Genomic DNA, 21,530 nt, shown 5'->3' with positions numbered 1-21,530 from the left:
AGAGGAAGGGGTTGGATACAGGAATTACCAACATGGGAGAGGCAATGCTCAATCATCCCAACAGTATTTTTACTCAGCTTTGAGATGAACCTGCTGGCCAGAAACAGGACTTGATGGCCCTTGTTTTCACTCTGAGAGTAACCTATTCCTGGCAGATCACCCATCTTAGTCCAATACCGGTTCTGAGATTTCAGAGCACTGCGTAGATTCCCATTGGCGTAAGCTGAAAATGTCCATAGCTGTCTATAAAGTGAAAGTTTGCATTTTGTGTTTATGGCATTACTTCTGTATTATTGTAGAATGATCTAGAGCTTCACCTAGGACTTTTGAAAGGGCATAAGGATAAATGTCTTAGGTTAGTGTAGAGAGTGAAGAGGTAAGTCTCACAATGGGTAAAATTAGCAATCTCACAAAGTAGAAACAAAAAGAAAATTATATAGTCATTCATAAATCTAGTAGAATGATCACACATAGAAACTAAAGGCTGATAATAGATAAATTTTACTTTCAGCTTTAAATTTGTTATCATTTACAACGCATTCCTTTTGATGCTCTTATGGTGCACAATTTCCCAAGTTTAATAGTAAGCTTCTTTGGTTTAATTGCTTTTTACATGAATGGTCACTTGGAGCCCTTTTTGTCCTGACTAACATTTGCTCAGTTTTCTTGTATGTGTTAACAGTATTGTGTCCTGTGGGAGACATGGTAAGGTACAAAGGTGGGGAAGGAATCAGGGAATTAGAGAGAGGGGACAGAGTGGGAAGGGTCACACACACACATGTACACATGCCCAGATACACATCCAGAGGAAGTTTTGCACTCAGAGATGTTCACACACTGAAGGGACGGGGCCCAGAAACAGAGGCTTGCAGGTCCAGAGACCTGGGTCAGTATGCAGCCACAGATGAACACACACAAACACAAATGCAGAAAGAGAGGCACCAGTAAAAAAGAGAAAGACCCTGCAGGGAGGGGAGCAGAGAGAATAAGAAAAAGGGAGAACAAGAGAATGGTGGAGAGAAAGAAAATGAGGGAACAGATGGTCACACTCATAGAGTGCACTGGAACCCGTGTTGCCTTAGTCAATGTTCAAGGAATGAGAGAGCAGCCGGCCCACAGGGCTGGTAAAAGGAAAAACGTTGACTTGATTGTTCTCCTTTGTAGTATTCAAGAAATGCTGACAGGCCAGAGGCTGTGCCACTCCGAATCTCACAATGACAGTGTCCTGGCAGCACTGAATCAGCAGAGGAGTGATGGCATCCTCTGCGACATCACCCTGATTGCTGAGGAACAGAAATTCCATGCTCACAAGGCCGTCCTGGCAGCATGCAGCGACTATTTCCGGGTAAGTCACCATAGTTTGTTTGTTTCTCTTAAAATATTGATAAAGAGAGGATGACAGTGCTTCCCAAACTGTCACTAAACCAGGAGCCAATTATGTGGTACCCCCAGAGCTGAATGGTGGGGGCTTTTGTTCTTTCCTGGGTAGAATGTGTCCTGGGGCCCCATTGGGTCCTCTCTGGGCAGGGCACCTGGATGTGCCTCCAATGTAGAACAGACCTCCCCTCGCATCTGAGCCAAGGAGTGCTTGGCACTTTACTACCATGAGACAATGTGGCACTGTAGTGCTCCTGTGGGGGTGCAGATTGGGGTGAGAGGTTGCTTCTGGATTCAGGATCAAAGACCAAGCTATAAGACAGTTTGTTAAGATTTAAAAGTCTTTAAGTATATGTAGTGTTTCTGATTTTTATATATATACCCACACACATATATACACACATATATGTATATATACATATATATACCTCTGTGTGTGTGTGTGTATATATATATATATATATTTTTTTTTTTTTTGAGACAGAGTCTCGTTCTTTCATCCAGGCTGGAGTGCCAATGGTGTGATCTCGGCTCACTGCAACCTCCACCTCCTGAGTTCAAGTGATTCTCATGCCTTAGCCTCCTGAGTAGCTGGGATTACAGGGACATGCCACCACACCTGGCTAATTTTTGTATTTTTAGTGGAGACGGGGTCTCACCAAGTTGGTCAAGTTGGTCTTGAACGCCTGACCTCAAGTAATCCACCTGCCTCGGCCTCCCAAAGTGCTGGGATTATAGGCACACATCACCGTGCCTGGCCTAATGCTTTCTAATTATTTGCTCCAAGGACAGAGATTCATTTAGCCTAATGGACCTTCATGGTCAGTCCATGTGGCTAATGAAAACACATCTTGTTTACCAGAGCTTTGGGGTTGATTTCCAACAGCAAATTATATGTGGTAATAAGATTGCTGTTTTTCTTGAAGATGAAAGTACACAGTATGGTGAAGCTGATTAAATGCCACTTATTTAGCACTTCTTGTGATTCACATGGTGAGCAAAGGATTTTATATGCATATCTCATTTAATCCTCACAACAACCCATTGTGCACATATATATACATACTATTAAAATCACCATTTTGCATATATGGAAACAATAACAAAGACTAAGTAATTTGCACTAACTCAGAGGATAAGGGTCACACAGTTCCTAAATGGCAGATCTGGAATTGAAATCCATGTTTGACTCTTAATGAGTGTGATAGTCTGCTGCTTATATGGACATAAAGTAGCAAAAACCTGGACAATTATTAGCCAGAATGTTTTGAAATATTAATTTCTAAATATACATTATTTCAATGCCTATTTAATTTTCTTTTCAATGCTATTTCAGTTAACTAGTGACTAATACTTTTGAAACATAACGGTATGAATCTCCATATAAATGGGAATATAAATTAATTTAATTGTGTTGTGTTGTTTTTTTAATTTTCCCCAGTAAAGTCTCTAAATGTTACAGACACCAACTTAGGCCCATGGGCAATTTGTTGATTGGTTTGAATATTTCTAATAATAATGTTGCTTTTGTTAGTTAAGAGACAATATCAACTGCACTTAATTGCCAACTAGCAGTTGCAGAGAATTTTCAAAGATGCCAAATCATAAAAGACAGCCTTTTTAAAAAAGCGTATTAAATGTGATGAAACTGAGTAATGTAGAAGATGAAGAGGTAATTACTTGAAATGGCTGTTTCTGAAATAAAAAGTAGGATTTAATTCTAAACTACAAAGATGATACAGAATATCTGTAAAGTGGCCTTTTAGTTCCATTAATATAATTATACATTTCACACACCCTCACTCACATTGTCAGGTATTCTTCTTTCAGAAGAGTCATATTATTCAGAGGGGCTTTTGAATCAGCAAAACACTTTAGATTGTATGTATATTATGTAATAGGAATTTTGTCTTTTTATGGACTGTAATATAGCCTTCTTGGTGTTAACTTCTCTCTACTTAGGTTTCAGCATTTCAGTATCGATTTTTTTTTTTTTTTGAACTTTTAGGTTCAGGGGTACATGTGCAGGTTTGTTATATAGGTAAATTATGTTTCATGAGGGTTTGGTGTACAGATTATTTCATCACCCAGGTAATAAGCATAATACTCAATAAGTAGTTTTTCAGTTTTCTCCCTTCTCCCAGCCTCTACCATTAAGTAGGCCCTAGTGTCTGTTGTTCCCTTTTTTGCATCCATGTATTCTCAATGTTTAGCTCTCACTTATAAGTGAGAATATGTGGTATTTGGTTTTCTGTTCCCATGTTAGTTGGCTTATAATAATGGCTTCCAGCTCCATCCATGTTGCTGCAAAGGACATGATCTCATTCTTTTTTATGACTGTGTAGTATTCCATGATATATACATACCACATTTTCTTTATCCTGTCTACCACTGATGGTCATTTAGGTTGATTCCATGTCTTTGCTATTGTGACTAGTGCTACAGTGAACATACACATGCAGGTGTCTTTATGGTAGAATGATTTGTAATACTTTAGGTCTATACTAAGTAATGGGATTGCTGGGTTAAATGGTAATATTGTTTTAAGTTCTTTGAGAAATTGCCAAACTGCTTTCCACAATGACTGAACTAATTTGCATTGCCACCAGCAGTGTATCAGCATTCCCTTTTCTCTGCAACCTCTCCATCATCAGTTATTTTTTTACTTTTTAATCATAGTTATTCTGACTGGTATGAGATAGTATCTCATTGTGGTTTTGAGTTGCATTTCTCTAATGATTAGTAATGTTGAGCACTTTTTTATATGCTCGTTGGCTGCATGTATGTCTTTTTTTGAAATGTGTCTGTTCATGTCTTTTGCCCACATTTTTATGGGGTTGTTTGTTTTTTGCTTGTTGATTTGTTTAAGTTCTTTATAGATTCTGGATAGTAGACCTTTGTCAGATGCATAGTTTGCAAAATATTTTTCCCATTCTGTGAGGTGTCTTCGGTGATAGTTTCTGTTGCTGTCCATAAGCTCTTTAGTTTAATTAGGTCCCATTTGTCAATTTTTGGTTTTGTTGGAATTGCTTTTGGTGTCTTTGTCATGACATATTTGTCAGAGCCTATGTTCAGAATGCTATTTCCTAGATTATCTTCCAGGGTTTTTATCATTTTAGGTTTTACATTTAAGTCTTTAATCCATCTTGAGTTGATTTTTGTACATGGTGAAAGAAAAGGGTCTAGTTTTGATGTTTGACATATGGCTGGCCAGTTATTTCAGCATCATTTATTGAATATGGTCTTTTCCCATTGCTTGTTTTTGTTGGCTTTGTCAAAGATCAGATGGTTGTAAGTGTGCAGCTTTATGTCTGGGCTCTCTATTCTGTTCCATTTGTCTATGTGCCTGTTTTTGTACCAGTATCATGCTGTTTTGGTTATTGTAGTCTTGTAGTATAGTTTGAACTTGGTTAATGTGACTTCAAACTATGTTACAAACTATACTACAGCTTTGTTCTTTTTGCTTAGGATTGCTTTGGCTATTTCGGCTCTTTTATGATTCCATATGAATTTTAGAATAGGTTTTTCTAATTCTGTGAAAAACATCATTGGGTAGTTTGATAGGAATAACATTGAATATGTACATTGCTTTGGGCAGTATGGCCATTTTCACAATATTGATTCTTGCTATCCATGAGCATGAAATATTTTTCCACTTGTTGGTGTCATCACTAATTTCAATGAGAAGTGTTTTGTAATTCTCTTTGTAGAGCTCTTTTACCTCCCCAGTTGGCTGTATTCCTAGGTATTTTATTCTTTTTGTGACTATTGTGAATGAAATTGCAATCTTGATTTGGCTATCAGTTTGGATGTTGTTGGTGTATAGAAATGCTACTGATATTCATACATTGATTTTGTATCCTGAAACTTTGCTGAGGTTGTTTATCAGATTTAGGAGATATGGGGCAGAGACTATGTGGAGTGTTCTAAGTATAGAATCCGTCATCTGCAAACAGGGATAGTTTGATTCCTCTCCTCCTATTTGGATGCCTTTTATTTCTTTCTGTTTCCTGATCACTCTGGCTAGGACTTCCAGTACTATGTTGAATAGGAGTGCTGAGGGTAGACATCCTTGTCATGTTCTAGTTCTCAAAGGGAATGCTTCCAACTTTTACCTATTCAGTATGATGTTGGTGTGGGTTTGTCATAGATGGCTCTTATTAGTTTGAGGTATAGTGCCTAGTTTGTTGAGGGCTTTTAACATGAAGGGATGTTGATTTTTATCAAAAGCCTTTTCTAAATCTATTGAGATGATCATGTGGTTTTTGCTTTTAGTTCTCTTTATGTGATGAATCGCATTTATTGATTTGTGTGTAGTGAACTAACCTTACATTTCAAGTATAAAGCCTACTTGATTGTGGTGGATTAGCTTTTTGATGTGCTTCTGGATTTGGTTTGCTAGTATTTTGTTGTGGATTTTTGCATCTATGTTCATCAAGGATATTGGCCTGAATTTCCTTCTTTTGTTGTGTCTCTGCCAGGTTTTGGTATCAAGATGATACTTGCCCCATAGAAAGACATAGAGAGGAGTTTTTCTTCCTTAGTTTGTAAAAGTAGTTTTAGTAGGAATTGTACCAGCTCTTTTTTATATATCTAGTAGAAGTCAGCTGTGAATCCATTCGGTCCTGGGCATTTTCAGGTTAATAAGTATATTAGTCTGTTCTCATGCTGCTAATAAAGACATACCTGGGACTGGGTAATTTATAAAGGAAAGAGATTTAATTGACTCACAGTTCTGCAGGGCTGGGGAGGCCTCAAGAAACTTACAATCATGGCAGAAGGGGAAGCAAACATGTCATTCTTCACGTGGTGGCAGCAAGAAGTGCAGAGCAAAGTGGCAGGGGGAGGGGCGGGGGAAAGCCCCTCATAAAAACCACTGGATCTCATGAGAACTCACTCACTATCACAGGAACAGCATGGAGGTAACTGCCCCCATGATTCAATTATCTCCCACCAGGTCCCTCCCAGGACACATGGTGATTATGAAATCTGTAGTTCAAAATGAGATTTGGGTGGGGATAAAGCCAAACTGTATCAGTAGGCTTTTTCTTACTGATTCAATTTTAGAACTTCTTATTGGTCTGTACAGGGATTCAATTTTTTTCCTGGTTCAATCTTGGGAGGTTGTATGTTTCCATAAATTCTGTAAATGAATTTATCCATTGCTTCTAAAGTATAGCTTGTGCGCATAGAGGTTTGCAGTTGTCTTTGAGGTTTTTTTTTTTTTTTTTTTTTTTTTTTTTGTATTTCTGTGAAGTTGGAAGTAATATCCCCTTTTTCATTTCTGATTGCATTTATTTGGATTTTCTGTCTTTCTTTTATTAGTCTAGTTTGCTGTCGATTTATCTTATTCATTCTTTTGAAGTACCAACTCCAAGTTTCATTGATTTTTTGCATGGTTTTTGGAATCTCAGTTTCCTTCAGTTCAGCACTGATTTTCGTTATTTCTGGTCTTTTGTTAGCTTTGTGATTGGTTTGCTCTTATTTCTCTAATTTTTCTAGGTATGATGTTAGATTGTTAATATGACATCTTTCTAACTTTTTGATATGGGCATTTAGTACTGTAAACTTCTCTCTTAACACTGCTTTAGCTTTGTCTCAGAGATGCTCATGTGTTGTATCTTTGTTCTCATTATTTTAAAATAATTTTTTGACTTCTACCTTAATTTTATTGTTTACCCCAAAGTTATTCAGGAGCAAGTTGTTTAATTTCCATGTGATTCTGTCATTTTGAGTGATTTTCTTAGTATTGATTTCTATTTTTATTGCACTTTGGTCTGAGAGTATGATCGGTATGATGTCAGTTTTTTTTTTTTTAATTTGCTGAAGATTGTTTTATGGCTAATTGAGTCATCAATTTTAGAGTATGTGCCATGTGCATATGATAAAAATGTATATTCTGTTGTTTTTGGATGAGGTGTTCTGTAGATATCTATTAGGTCCATTTAGTCAAGTGTTGAGTTCAGTTCCTGAATATCTTGGTTAGTTCTCTGCCTCAGTGATCTATCTACTAGTATCTAATATTATCAGTGAGGTGTTTAAGTCTCCCAGTATTATTATGTGGTTATTTAAGTCTCTTTATAGGTCTCTAAGAATTCTCTTTATTAATCTGGGTGCTCCTGTGTTGGGTGAATATATGTTTAGGATAGTTATGTCTTTTTATTGAATTGAATCCTTTACCATTAGGTAATGCCTTTCTTTGTCTTATTTTATTGTCATTGCCTCAAAGTCTGTTTTGTCTGAAATTAGAAGAGCAACCCTGCTTTTTTCCATTTTGTGTTTGCTTGGTAGATTTTTCTTTATCCCTTTACATTGAGCCTTTGGGGGTCATTGCATGTGAGATGGGTCTCTTGAAGACAGCTTTACCATTGGGTCTTTCCTTTATCAAACTTGCCACTCTCTGCCTTTTAATTGGGGCATTTAGTTCATTTGCATTGAAGGTTAATATTGACATGTGTGGATTTTCCTGTCATTGTGTTGTTAGCTGGTTATTATGCAGACTTGATTGTGTGGTTGCTTTATTGTGTCAGTGGCCTATATACATAAGTGTTTTTGTGGTAGCTGGTAATGATGTTTCATTTCCATATTTAACACTCCCTTAAGTGCCTATGTTAAGCCAGGTCTGTTGGTAATGAATTTCCTTAGCATTTGCTTGTCTGAAAAGGATTTTATTTCTCCTTCACTTATGAAGCTGAGTTTGCCTGGATATGAAATTCTTGCATGGAATTTTTTTCTTTAAGAATGCTGAATATAGGCCCCTAATTTCTTTGGACTTATAGGGTTTCTTTTGAAAGGCATACTGTTAGTTTGATGGGTTTCTCTTTGTATGTGATTTGCCCTTTATCTTTGGCTGCCTTTAATATTTCTTCTTTGATGTGACCCTTGGAGAATCTGATAACTGTGCATCTTGGGGATGGTCATCTTGTATAGTATCTTGCAGAAGTTCTCTCCATCTCCTGAATTTGAATATTGGCCTCTCTAGTGAAACTTGGGAAATTTTTCTGGGTAATATCCTCAAATATGTTTTCCAAGTTGCTTTTTTCCCCCCTCTCTTTCAGGGATACCAATTTGTCTTAGATGTGGCCTCTTTACATAATCCAATATTTCTTGGAGGATTTACTCATTTTTTTTTAACTTTTGGCTGACTGAATTACTTCAGAAAGCAGCCTTCAAGCTCTGAGATTCTCTCTTTAGTTCATCTATTCTGCTGTTAAAATGTGCGATTGTTATCATGAAATTCTTGTACTGTTTGTCAGCTCTATCAGATCAGTTTGGTTCTTTCTTATAATGGTTGTTTCATCTTTCAGCGCTCGTATAATTTTATTGTAATCCTTGGATTCCTTGGATTGGGTTTCAACTTTCTCCTGAATCGCAATGATCTTTATTCTTATCCATATTCTGAATTCTCTGTCTGTCATTTCAGTCATTTCAGCCTGGTTAAGAAACCTTGCTGGGGAACTAGTGCAGTTTTTGGAGAAAAAAGACACTCTGGCTTTTTAAGTTGCCAGAGTTTTTGTACTAGTTCTTATCTCTGTGTGCTGATGTTCCTTTAACAGTTGTAATTTGAGCACATTCAGTTAGCTTCTTTTCTGGATGTTTTCAAAGGGCTGAGGCTTTGTGCAGGATCTTTATTTGCAGCTGATTTCTTGTCCTTGTTTTTATGCGGAGTGGGGGGTATATTAGCAAAGTATTTTTGGTGTTGAGTTTGGGCTGTGATCCAGTAAATGGTGCTTAAGCATAATGGTAGGTTCTTGGTCAACCACGTGGCTCCTCTGTATTTCTTCTTTTATTTTTATTTTTATTTTTGAGACGGAGTCTCGCGCTGTCGCCCAGGCTGGAGTGCAGCGGCCGGATCTCAGCTCACTGCAAGCTCCGCCTCCTGGCTTTGCGCCATTCTCCTGCCTCAGCCTCCCCAGTAGCTGGGACTACAGGCACCCGCCACCTCGCCCGGCTATTTTTTGTATTTTTTAGTAGAGACGGAGTTTCACTGTGTTAACCAGGATGGTCTCGATCTCCTGACCTCGTGATCCGCCCGTCTCGACCTCCCAAAGTGCTGGGATTACAGGCTTGAGCCACCGCGCCCGGCCATTTCTTCTTGATTTCAGCTGTGCTCCCTCTTAGTGCTCTGAAAGTGTAGTTTATTCTCCCACTCAATTTCTGGCTGCAGATCTTGGATTGGCACTCACTCCCAGGGTGCACACTGCAGCTCAGAGTGAGCTCAGGCTTTGTGTGTCCTCTCCAACTTGGAGGCATCAGGGGGAGGGACCTTGGCACTGGCTGTGGCAGAGGGCCATTCACTTGTCTCTTGGGGCTCCAGCCCAGAGAAATAGAGAGCTGCTTCCAGTTGGTGTGATTGGCCCAGGGTTGGGCAGCTGTGTTATGGGCCCAAGCTGGGACGGTGGTGGGGGCGTGGGGGTTGGTGGGGGGGGCTTGCTTGGTGATGAGCAGGGAGCACTGGAGGCTAATGGGTGAGCTAGACTGGCCTCTTCTCTTTAAGATGGCTGCAGCTTGCTGGAGGTGTAGGTAAAGCACTTAGGGTCTTTGTTCCTTCCTGAGTCCAAGGGCAGCAAGGGAAGTACCACTGCAGTGGCAGCGGCGGAGGGGCTTTCGGTTTTGTCTGGGAGGTCCACTGCAGAGAATCACAGACCTGTTGCTAATGGAAATGTTTAGTCGGGGCTTGTGGTGACTGCACTACTGGCCCTGCTTGGTGAAGCGCAGGGGGTCAAGGCCTCATGGGAAGAAGAGACTGGGCTCCCTCTCCTTACTGCGACTTTGGTGCTGGGAGTGCAGGTGAAGCCCTCAGGTTCTTTGTTCCTTCCCCAGTGCAAGGGCAACAAGGGCAGGACCAGTGCACTGGCAGTGGCAGAGGGACTGTTGGTTGCCTCTGGGAGCCCCTCCCCAGGGAAACTTAGAGCCACTAGCAGTGGAAGTGCTCAGCTGGGGGCAGGGTGGCTGCTCTGCAGTTTGAGCTGAAGGGTCCTTCCTGGGGAAGAGTACAGAGTGGGAGCTCACAGAGAAGAGACACTGGGTTTCTCTCCGTATGGTGGCTGTGTTGTTCTAGGGATGTCAGCATAGCAACCAGGCCCTTTGTTCCTTCCCCAGTGCAGTAAGGGTGGTACCATAGCAGCTGCAATGGCAGAGGGGCTATGAGTTGTCTCTGGGATTTCCCTCCCAAAGAAACACAGAGCTGCCACCAACTGACATGTTCAGACCAGGGCAGGGCGGTTGTGCTAGGAGCCCAGGTGGAGAGACCCTGCCCATTGAGGGGTAGTAGAGTGGGGACCTGTGTGGAAAACTGGCCGCTTTCTGTAAGGCAGCTCTGCCTTAGTGCCTGATCACTGTGTTCCCTCCCAAGCCCGGGGGCCACAGGAGCGAGGGCTTCAGAGCAGCAAAAGTAGTTGCCTGCCTGTTACCTCCGGGAGATCCCTTCCAAGAAAGTGCAGATATGCTACCATGGAGAGCCCTAGGAGGGAGTGGTCAAGGTCGCAGATCTAAAGGCCTTGCCCAGTGAGGAGTAGCGGGGATAGGGACCGCATTGAAAACAGGCTGCTTTTCCAGGTAAGGTGGCTGCCCTGTGCTGGGGGTCTGTGATAGTCCCTAATCACTGTGCTCCCTCGCCAGCCTGAGGGCAGCAAGAGCTAGGGCTTCCGAGCGGCAGAAATGGCGGCCTGCCTGCGACCCCAGAGCTCAGGCAGGGCTGCGATGGCCGCGGTAGAGTCTCAGGCGACTGGGCCATGTCTGGCGAGGTGCAGTGGAGGTGAGCGTGCACTCCATCTGCTACTCAGCCCTGTGGATTTGCCCCCATCCTGAGGGGCCTATGCGGGAGCCTGACCTCTCTTGTTGCCACAGCTGCAGCTGCTGGTGTCCGGGTCCTTGGGGATCCATGGGACTCCGGGACCTAGGGTTGCAAAGGTCCATGGCAGAAGTGTGGGTACCCAGAGACTCTCACTCATTCACTCACTGTTTCCCGGCCGTCGGGGGGGGCCTCCCCTGGCTCTTCGCCTCTCCCAGGTGGGCAGTTGTCCTGTCTCACTCTTCTCACTTCTGTGTGGACTATGTCGCTTCCTTGATGAATGTGTCCACTTGGATAATCCAATTGAAGAGCTAATGTTTACTCACTACTCTCTTCTCTCTCTGAGAGCGACGCGCACTGGCTGCTTCTAGTCAGCCATCTTGGCTGGAATCCCGGTTTTGAATTTCATTTTGGGAAATGATTTGATTTCGCACATTTGTGTATATGTGAGAAAGAGGGGAGAAGGTATGATGAGTACGTGCGCGCATGTGAGTGCAAGAGACCATTTCACTTGTTGGTATTTAACAGTGTTTGCTGCTACTCCCAGTTTCTCATCTATTCCACCACAGTGCCCCTCATACTCTGATAGGTTATGCACAAAGAGTGCCTCCTTTGTAATACCTATATTATAAAGCCTCTGGAGAAGCTTTATTATTTGCATTTTGCAGATGTGGAAACTAAATTACAATATGTTTAAATAATTTACCCAGGGACTGCCAGATATTAAGTAGAGGAGCTGATTTTCACACATCTGTCTCTCTCAGTACCAACTTGTACGTTTTCCACTTAGGCTTTGTGCTCTGCTGGATTCATGTGCAGTTCCTTCAGTCTCATAAGCTGCTTGTAAGGTCATTGAAAGTCAATGAAAATTCACTGTCTTATGCACTGATTGTTCAGATGGAGAAAGCCGAATAAAGTTGGAGCAGTTGGCACTTAACTGTTATCTGGGCAGTGCTAAGTGCTGGAGTTATGGTATTTAAGGAGACATAGGCTGAGCCCTTTGGAGCTTGTAATATAGATATCATACTGGAAGTAATTTTTTCCTTATACTCAGTATTTTTTTTTAGCTTTTGCTGCATAACAAAGTACCCCAAAACCTAGAGGCTGAATTGTTCTTCTGGTCTGCCAGCTCAGCTGATCTATACTGGATTTGCTTTTGCGTCAGTGGTTAATCAAAGGGTTGATTGGGGGCTAGTGATCTAAGTTGGCCTTGTTGACATGGCTGGTGATTGGTAGGCTGTTGGTTGGGGTGGTAAGGGAAGCTGGGCCATGTATTTGGAAGACTAGCCTAGGCATTTTCACATGGCAACTAAATCCTAAGAATTCAAGAGAGCAAGCCTCAAGGCACAGATGCTTCTCAAGCTTCTGTTTGGGTCTTGTTTGCTAATGTCCCCCCTGCTGGCCGAGCAAGTCACATGGCTAAGTCCAGAATCATCAGAATCATTTTAAGAGGGTGTACAAAAGGGCATAGACGCAAGTAGGGGAAGAATTTGTTGCCATTGTTGCAACCTTCTCCCGTCAGGAACTATCAAAATTCTGAGATTTTTACCCTATTTGCAAGCTAACTAGTTAGGCAGGCTACCACACTGTTATAGATGCTGGTAGAAGACATGAGTCTCCTAAATCAGAAACAAAGTACACTTTATCCTCATAATGGCAGTAGTAATCAAGTCTCAGCATTTTTGCATCTCTTTTCTGAGCCCCGATTCCCACAGGATGACATGAAGAGGGCCAGCTTGTGTTACTACACACAGAGTGAGTTGTGTTATGGGAGAATATCATTGAGGTTAGGGAACTGGAGTCTTTTATCATGAGTAGCAAACATGTCTACCCTTTGCTCTGGAACGAGATATTATTATTCTGGACAGTAAGCATGCTAGCCTTTGCTCCACATAGAGATACTGTGTCTTCCAGGATTGTAAGCAAACCTACCCTTTGCTCTGGAGGGAGATACTACTCTGTCTTCCAAGGCTGTTTGCTATAGAAACGTCCTTGAAAAGAGAGTTCAGAGGCCAGGCGCGGTGGCTCACACCTGTAATCCCACCATTTTGGGAGGCCGAGACGGATGGATCACAAGGTCAGGAGATCGAGACCATCCTGGCTAACACGGTGAAACCCTGTCTCTACTAAAAATACAAAAAAATTAGCCGGCGTAGTGACGGGCGCCTGTAGTCCCAGGTACTCGGGAGACTGAGGCAGGAGAATGGTGTGAACCTCGGAGGTGGAACTTGCAGCGAGCCGAGATCGTACCACTGCACTCTGGCCTGGGCGACTGAGACTCTGTCTCAAAAAAAAAAAAAAAAAAAAAAGAAAAGAAAAGAGAGTTCAGAACAAAAAACAGTCGTCTCATTCACAACATATGCCAAAATGCGAGAAACTCATGGAGAATTGTCTCCCAACAGTCACATGCCCACCAGAATATTTGTTTTCCTTGTGTCTTACACTCTATCAAACTGAAACATTGGAAAGAGTATCCTGTCTTAGTAATTTGTGCCTCTCACAACACTTATCATGTTACCTCGTGTTTTATCAATGCTCAGTAAATATTTATTAAGTGAATGAAGAAATGTTTTCTAATTTTTTATAGTTCCATGTATATTTCAATTCTTAATATCCTAAAAATAAAAATATACAAATTATTTATGTTTCTTTTCCTTTTAGTGTGATATGTTCAAGTTAATTAAGTACTTTGGTATAAACTAGATTTTTGTGCTCTGTACTCTGATATTTGGCAGTTTATTTTGAAGCTCAAGTCATTGTTGTTCTGATTCAGGAAGGTGGGACTGCAAGAGTAAGAAGGCCGAAGTTTTGATGGATCTTTTCCTTTATATTGGTCTGTGAGTTAATATCAGCTTTTCTTGCTTAAAATATGATTAATGAATGAGTAGTTGCACACAAAGTACTGTGACTTCCTGTGATAATCACCATTTTAAAAGCAAGTGACAAAACATATTTTTCAGCCAAATAATAATGCTTTTACAAATAATAAGAAAGTTAGGCTTAATTTAAGCAGTATGAGCACAGCATAGCATTAGCCAGATGCTCTAACAGTCAGACCAGGACTTCTTTCATCAAAGTGCAAAGTAGTTGTGGAAAGAAGAAAGGGATGAGCTTTTGAGTCAGATCTGAGTTTGAATCTAGCAGCAGGGACCTAATCTGTCTGTTCTGTTCCCCATTGTTTCCAATGCTGCCTGGCAAATAGTAGACACTATTTTAATACATGTTTGTTGGGTTACTCATCTTCTTCACTATCCATTCTATGACCATAGCCAAGTCCTGTTACTTCTATGAACCTATGTTTTTTCATCTATAAATTGATAATCACCAAGCATAGTTCTCTGGATGGGTTGATACAGAGACTTAAGTGAGATATGGTATATAAAGCTCCAAGTATAGTATCTGACACTTTCAATAAATGTGAGCTGCTTCACTTCTTAGACTAACTTAAATTCCTGGTCATGTTCTGCCTGGGTGTTACAGTGAAGAAAGGCCAGTTAGTTGTTAGGCTCAGCTACTGCAGGTTCACTCACTTTTTGATGGGTCAGAATAACTTTTTAATTTCATCCTTTCCCAGCTTTTCATTTTCTGACTCTGTCACCACTTTCCCTCGTGCATAGAACATTCCAGTAGCCATTTAACTTTTCTCCTCCTCTGGCTGTTCTTTTTCAAACCATTGTGCAGATGACTCCATAACTAACTTTCACGTCCTGCTGAGATGTTCCTGAGCCCCTTGCTTCCTGTCTACCAGGCTCCGGGAATGGCTTCATGCTGTCTCATCATCATTCACCCTCCCCTTTGTTCCTTTGTCTGTTTATCCAGTGTTGCAGCCACACTGTTCTCCAAACATATTCTTTCCACTTCAGGGCCTTTGCTCTTCTCAGCTTTGCTAGTGACCATTCTTTCCACCTGTAACTTCCTGTTCAGCTCTTAGTCTACCCTGTCCATCTTCCAGGTTTCTCACAACCAACAAATATGATGTCTCTCATGAAGCCCTATTCTGACCACCCTCTGCCACCACCTTAAATTCATATGTAAGGTTCCCCTTTTCTGAAATCTTAATACTTTCACCTTGTCACCTTCAAGGAATTAAAGATTATGTACTATGTGTGGCAGCCCCCTTACCAGTAACATCTCAGAGAGATTGTGACCAACCAAACACTAGTGAAGTCCATCAAACAAATAGTGTTGAACACTATTAAGTGAGGAAGTATTGAAACAGAGATAGCAAGAGAAATTAGGGGCCTTGAGTGGTGGCGACAAGTCAGCCTCTTCTCCCCACTTCCCTGGAAGCCCCTCTGACAGTGGGAACACATAAGCTACAGGGCCCAGCGTGGGCAGCCCTGGGCTGCGGGCCACTCTGTAGGTTCTGGAAGCTGTTGTCTAACATTTGCTATCTCCAGCTTAAATCTCCATGAACGCCTACACTTTCTGGCCAGGGAAACAGATGTCTTGACTGTCTAACATAGCTTCGTATATGTGTTGGTAAAGTGATTCAAATATGACATTTTGGAAAATTAAATATTTGAGCATCTTTTTCCGTTAGAGGCTGGGCATGCTCCTGCCTATGTAATTTTTAGAATTGAGAAAAGGGCATAAATCCCATGATTTTTAAAAAAAATCTGTGTTTCATGTATTTTATAATCCTACTTTCTAGTGCTATTTGATTAAAATTACATAAAAGACTATAAATGAGTATAATATGTAATTAGAAATAAACAGGTTTTTAAAAATTCAATAAGTATTTGTTACATACCTACCATTTTCTAGACACTGAATGAATTCGTAGTCTGGTAGGAGTTAGAAACAAGTGAGCAAATGACTGCAATATAATGTAATTGGTATACGGGTTTTGGAGTGGTATTTTGGGCTCAAACCTTATTTTTATCCCTTTTCCCCTCTTCAGCATTCTCAGGTAATAACAATAATAAATTAATATTAAATAATAATTAATTGAGCACTTACTCTTCTCAGGCAGCTATTCTAAATGTTTTATGTGTATTAACTCATTTAATCCTCTAGGGAAACTTATAAGATGGGTATTATTGTCATCTCTATTTTAAAAATAAAGAACAGGAGGCCCAAATTTTAATAATTCACATTAGGGGCATGAGAAGTGGTTAAGTAAGAGCTGATGATGGCCTGAAGTAAACAAGGAGCAGATGGCTGGAGAGAAGAGGGTATGTTTGAGGAGCGGGTTGGGAGGTAGGTAAACAGGACATTGTGATGGACAGTGAGGGGGAGGAAAGACAAGAGTGAGTGTGGTTGAGGGTCAGGGAGCATGGGAGCAAAGGCATGTTCATGCTGACCAAAGGCTTGAGGTCTGGAGAGTGTTAGGAAAAGAGCAGGCACAAGGCATTTGGAAAGAATCTGTACCATTGAGCGAGCAAACGAGGAAGGCTGTGTGTATGAAGATGTCTGTCCTCCTTGAGGCTGGAGCCAGTGTGTTTTCCTTTCTGATGTTTGTACCCTAGAACCCACAGTGCCTGGCCCACACAGACCGTCTTCATTCTCCCTGTTGCTCTCTGCCTGGAATAGTTTCTTACTGTGTCATGTGGGTGGGCCCTCCCAAACCCCTCTTCAGAATTTATCCCCTAAAACCCACTATGTATGCATTGGTTAAGACATTCGTTTGTCTTATTTCCTGAGAAAGTGTCCTATAAAGACTTGAAGGTGGCCAGGCATGGTGGCTCATAAATGTAATCCCAGCACTTTGGAAGGCCCAACGGGGAGAATTGCCTGAGCCCAGGAGTTTGAGACAAGCTTGGACAGCATAGTGAGACCTTGTCTCTATAAAAAAAATTAGCTGGGTGTAGTGGCATGCACCTGCAGTCTCAGTTTCTTGAGAGGCTTAGCAGGAGGATCGCTTGAGCCCAGGCGGAGGCTGTAGTGAGCCATGATTACACCATTGCACAGGAGTACACAAAATACACGAACAATCATGCCAACGACAGCAAAAACATACAAGAGATCCTCCTGCTTAAGCCTCTCAAGTAGTTGAGACTACAGAACATACAAACAACCATACAAATCATAAAAAAAGTACAAACAAACCAACCAAAAACAGCTTGAATGTAATAGTACTGCTGATTTAAAAATATGTAAATGTAATCAATGTTGGAGTCACGTTGTTTCCTATTTGGTTGGTTTGTAGACTCTTCATTACCATTTCTGCTTCTCAGAAATCACATGTAGTGACACGTGGTGCTTATTACATAAAGGATAAATGGCAGCATAACATTGACAGTTATTTTGCTTCCAGCCCCCAAGACTGTAGCCTTCTGCCTTATTCCTAGCCTGCCCCTCAACCTCCACTGAGTCTGTAAACCTCCAGTATACTTCCAGTAAATTATCCTTCTGCTTAAAAAATAAAATTAAAAATAAATATACTTTGTAAACTGTCAAATACTGTATGAATATTAAAAGCCTTTTAGTAGTCCATTTCAGTCTTTCATTCAGTCATCCATGCCACAGCTTCCTTCTGGGCACATACTAAGCAGTCCCTGGGCTTGATGCTGTAATTAGAATCTGCTCATTTGATCTGCAGGAATATTGTCACATTCTGATTAAAACAGTTCTCAAAAATTAAATTTTAACTTGGAACAACATACATGAAATCTCTTTTTCAGAAAAAAATTAATAAAAATAATAGTAAAATAACCCCAAGTCCTTTAATGCATACAGTGATTATTTTTAGTTTAGCTTTTTTATGGTTACTGTAAGCATATAAATATATACTACTGTCCTAAATAGCAAAGCATTACTCTGCAGTTATCTAATTGGTGCTTGAATGTCACTAAAATTAAATCTCATGATGTTCAATATTTTCCTTAGTCAATTTTACACTGGCCTGCCCTATGATTAATTACTTTGCTTGAGGCCAAGCAAGTACTACTGAGTCCTGTGATAAGTGGATGTTTATGCCAAAAACAATAGCATTGCTAATTCTTGCATTTTTGCACATGTTGTATTCTTTTCTTTCTCTGACACCTGTATTTCATGTATTGATCATAAAGGCACCAGAGTATCATTTTTACAGTATTTGAATTATGCTTACGTGGTAAACTGATCATTATTTTCCATCAAATGAATACTTTTGGCTTACACTTAATTTTATAAAATCTGTTTATAGAAATCATTAAGAAGTGGAACAGCGTTAGTTAGAAATTGAAGAATATGGCTACAGAATTTATTACTTTGAAGATCTTCTGAAGATCCTAAGAAGAAAAAATTTTAAGGAGGCATCTAATGGGCAGATTAACAAGGCTGTGGGGAAGTGATACAAATGTATGCTGCATTCAAAAAGTATATTTCCCTTGGGTGTGGTTACTCATGCCTGTAATCTCAACACTTTAGGAGACTGAGGCAGGAGGATCATTTGAGCCCAGGAGTTTGAGACCAGCCTGTGCAACATAGGGACATCCCATATCTACAAAAAATGTAGAAAACTAGCTGGGCATGGTCACACACACCTGTAGTCCTAGCTCCTCGGGAGGCTAAGGTGGGAGGGTCATTTGAGCCTGGGAAGTCGAGGCTGCAGTGAGCCATGACTCTGCCACAGCACTCCAGCCTGATTGACAGAACAGGACTCTGTCTCAAAAAAAAAAAAAAAAGTTAATTTCCATTTTTGTTTGAACTTTGATATCAAAAACATCAATAAAATAATTTATTTTCAGATTATACTCACCTGTTTTCACCATATTTGATGGAATTTTGAAGTGAACAATTCCTGACAGTATAAAAAGGTAAAAATTCAGGTATTAGGACCATTTTTTTCCCTGCTATTTTCTTTCTCTGATGACAGCTTTCTTTTTCTCTGTGAAGCTATAAGATAATTTGCCTCTAATATTTGTATTTTAAATGTTTTTCAAACATTTGAATTTTACTTTTTTAGATTTTAGTTAGTATTAATATTTTATCTTATTTAATATTTTTATTACAGTAGCTATTGGTACTTCCTGAATAAATGTGCTTCTTAATTATAGTTCTTAATGTGGTAAGAACAAATAAACCACATGCATGTAATTCATCATTATCTCAATTTCATAGACATTTACTGAGCATCTACTACATGCAAAAAGTTTGTGCTGGATGTTGCAAGGACTCCAAAAACACCACCACTACAGCTTCTGCACGGAGATGATTGTTGACACTTCAGGAATAGAGACTGTACATGAGGAGGGAAAGAGAGCGGGAAAAGAATGTCTGTGATCAGAACCTAAAGGATGCCTTTACTTGGGTGGTGGAAAAAGAATGCAAAGATGGCCAATGGGACAAAGAAGGAAAAGTCAAAGATAAAAACATAAGCAAGGTGTACATTTTAATCAGAGCCAGAAAAGGAAAGGGTTTCAGGAGGCTGACGTATTCTGCAGAAGACCGAGGAGGACTCAGAAAAATTCAACAAACTGGTATCATTAGAGAGCTGGGAAAGGAAGGCTAACTCTAGGGGTGTTACATATTAATTGATGCTACTCAAAGTGTGGTCCATGGACAAGTGCCAGTCTTCAAAATGCCTGTTAACTATCTATGCTGATGACCAAAGGATGTAAATGAGCTACATTGTGACATACCGTGTCAGTTTAATGGGCATTTTTTGACAGAAAGTCTTTCTTGAGGAAGCATGCAGTAAGTTCATTTGTGTGCTGGTAAAGATTTCTGATCTTGTCCCAGATGTTTAAGGAGCAGTTCACAGACAAACTGCTTTGAGGAGCACTGATAGAAATACAATACAATGTAGACAAACATGATTTCATTTTTAGGTAAAATTTATGACTTTATTGTGAGGTAATAAATGTGATTATAATTTCTATTGAAAATACTTTTGCCATTTTCTAGACATCAAATAAAACTTGCAAGAATGGGTTTGTTTCTAATAATTCCTGTCACTATTGCTTTGGGATACATTTTAATTTTTATTCTAATTACTCGAAAACATTATCTAAAAAATATTGCACATAATTTCCAAAATGTCGAGCAACCAAGATGTCACTCGGTAGGTGGATAGGTAAACTATGCTAGGTTCATAAAATGGAATATTAGCCTGTAATAAAAAGAAATGAGCTATCGAGTCATGAAAATGCATGGGGGAAACTTGAATTTATATTACAAAGTGAATGAAGCCAGTCTAAAAATACGGTGTATTCTATGAATCCCACTATATGACATTCTGGAAAAGACAAAACTATGGAGACAATAAAAGGTCAGTGGTTGGCAGAGACTTGAGAGAAGTAGAGATAATAGATGGAGCACAGGGGATTTTTAAGGCAGTGAAACCATTTATATGATACTGTAATGGTGGATACAAATAATCTTACATTTATAAAAACCCATAGAATGTACCAAACCAGGAGTGAACCCTAAGATAAACTTTGGATTTGGTGGATAATGATGTGTAAATGTTGATTCAGCAATTTTGCCACACTGGTGGTCATGTTGATGGAGTAGTCTGTGCTTGTGGTGGGTGAAGGAGCTATGTGGAACTCTATACTTTCTGCTCAGTTTTACTGGTGAGCCTAAAACTGGTCCAAAACATACATTTTATTAATTAAACTTTTTAAATTAAAGAAAAAATATTGTAGGTACCTCACAACTGTCTCATAATCGTTTTGTTGTTTTCAAGAAAGGTGGCCTTCCAATGAAGCTTTTTTGTTTTGTTTTGTTTTGGGTTTTTTTGTTTGTTTGTTTGTTTGTTTGTTTGAGACAGGGTCTTTGTTACTCAGACTGAAGTGCAGTAGCACAATCATGGCTCACCAAAGCCTCAACCTCCCAGACTTGAGTGATCTTCCCACCTCAGCCTCATGTGTAGTTGGGACCACAGGCGTGTGCTACCACACTTGGCTAATGTTTCTTATTTTTTGTAGAGATGGAGTCTCCCTGTATTGACCAATACTGAACTATTAGGTTGTAAAAACAAAATGTATTTCTTTGAAGAACACATAACAGTCATGATCTATCAGGTCTTAGTGTCAAAGTTGAGTGATTCTAAGATAACAAAAGTAGATATTTTTAGATGGAGAGTAGCACTCTGAAGATGATCTGACTGGCTCTTTTGTTAAAGGTTGTTGCCATTCATCTAGACATATGTATATATGTACTTCTTGTAAGGCAGATCTCGTGGTAATGAATTCCTGGACTATTTGCTTGTCTAAAAAGGGTCTTACTTCTCCTTTGCTTATGAAACTTAGTTTGGTTAGATATGAAATTCTTTGTTGGATTATTTTTCTTTAAGAATGCTGAATATAGGCCCTCAAACTCTTCTGCTTATAGGGTTTCTGGTGAAAGGCCCACTGTTAGCTTGATGGTGATCTCTTTCTAGGTCACCAGCCCCTTCTCTCTGGAGGCTTGTAAGAGTTTTTCTTTCATG

The 21,530-nt window shown here is 40.1% G+C and overlaps 1 protein-coding gene and 1 long non-coding RNA gene across 23 annotated transcripts in view; both read left to right on the top strand.

Moving 5' to 3' along the window:
- KLHL32 (kelch like family member 32) overlaps positions 1-21,530 on the top strand; it is a 210,617-nt gene that overhangs the window by 50,165 nt on the left and 138,922 nt on the right. For 21 of the 22 annotated variants that reach the window (XR_012433603.1, XM_074037443.1, XM_074037435.1 and 18 more), the window contains one exon: positions 1,165-1,345. Coding sequence is in view for 8 of the 22 variants with exons in the window: in XM_015449059.4 (XP_015304545.1) it covers positions 1,165-1,345 (181 nt within the window). In the remaining 14 variants the exon portion in view is untranslated. Of the gene's footprint in view, positions 1-1,164; positions 1,346-21,530 lie in introns of those variants that run through there. The other variant, XM_074037434.1, reaches the window with a different exon arrangement.
- On the top strand, positions 13,943-20,040 carry LOC135970569 (uncharacterized). The gene is made up of 3 exons (XR_010586313.2): positions 13,943-14,003; positions 18,844-18,912; positions 19,217-20,040. It is a non-coding gene; the product is annotated as an uncharacterized lncRNA (long non-coding RNA).

The sequence above is a fragment of the Macaca fascicularis genome, chromosome 4 (genome assembly GCF_037993035.2).
Source record: "Macaca fascicularis isolate 582-1 chromosome 4, T2T-MFA8v1.1".
Taxonomy (NCBI): domain Eukaryota; kingdom Metazoa; phylum Chordata; class Mammalia; order Primates; family Cercopithecidae; genus Macaca; species Macaca fascicularis.
This window is presented reverse-complemented; position numbering and strand designations above follow the sequence as displayed.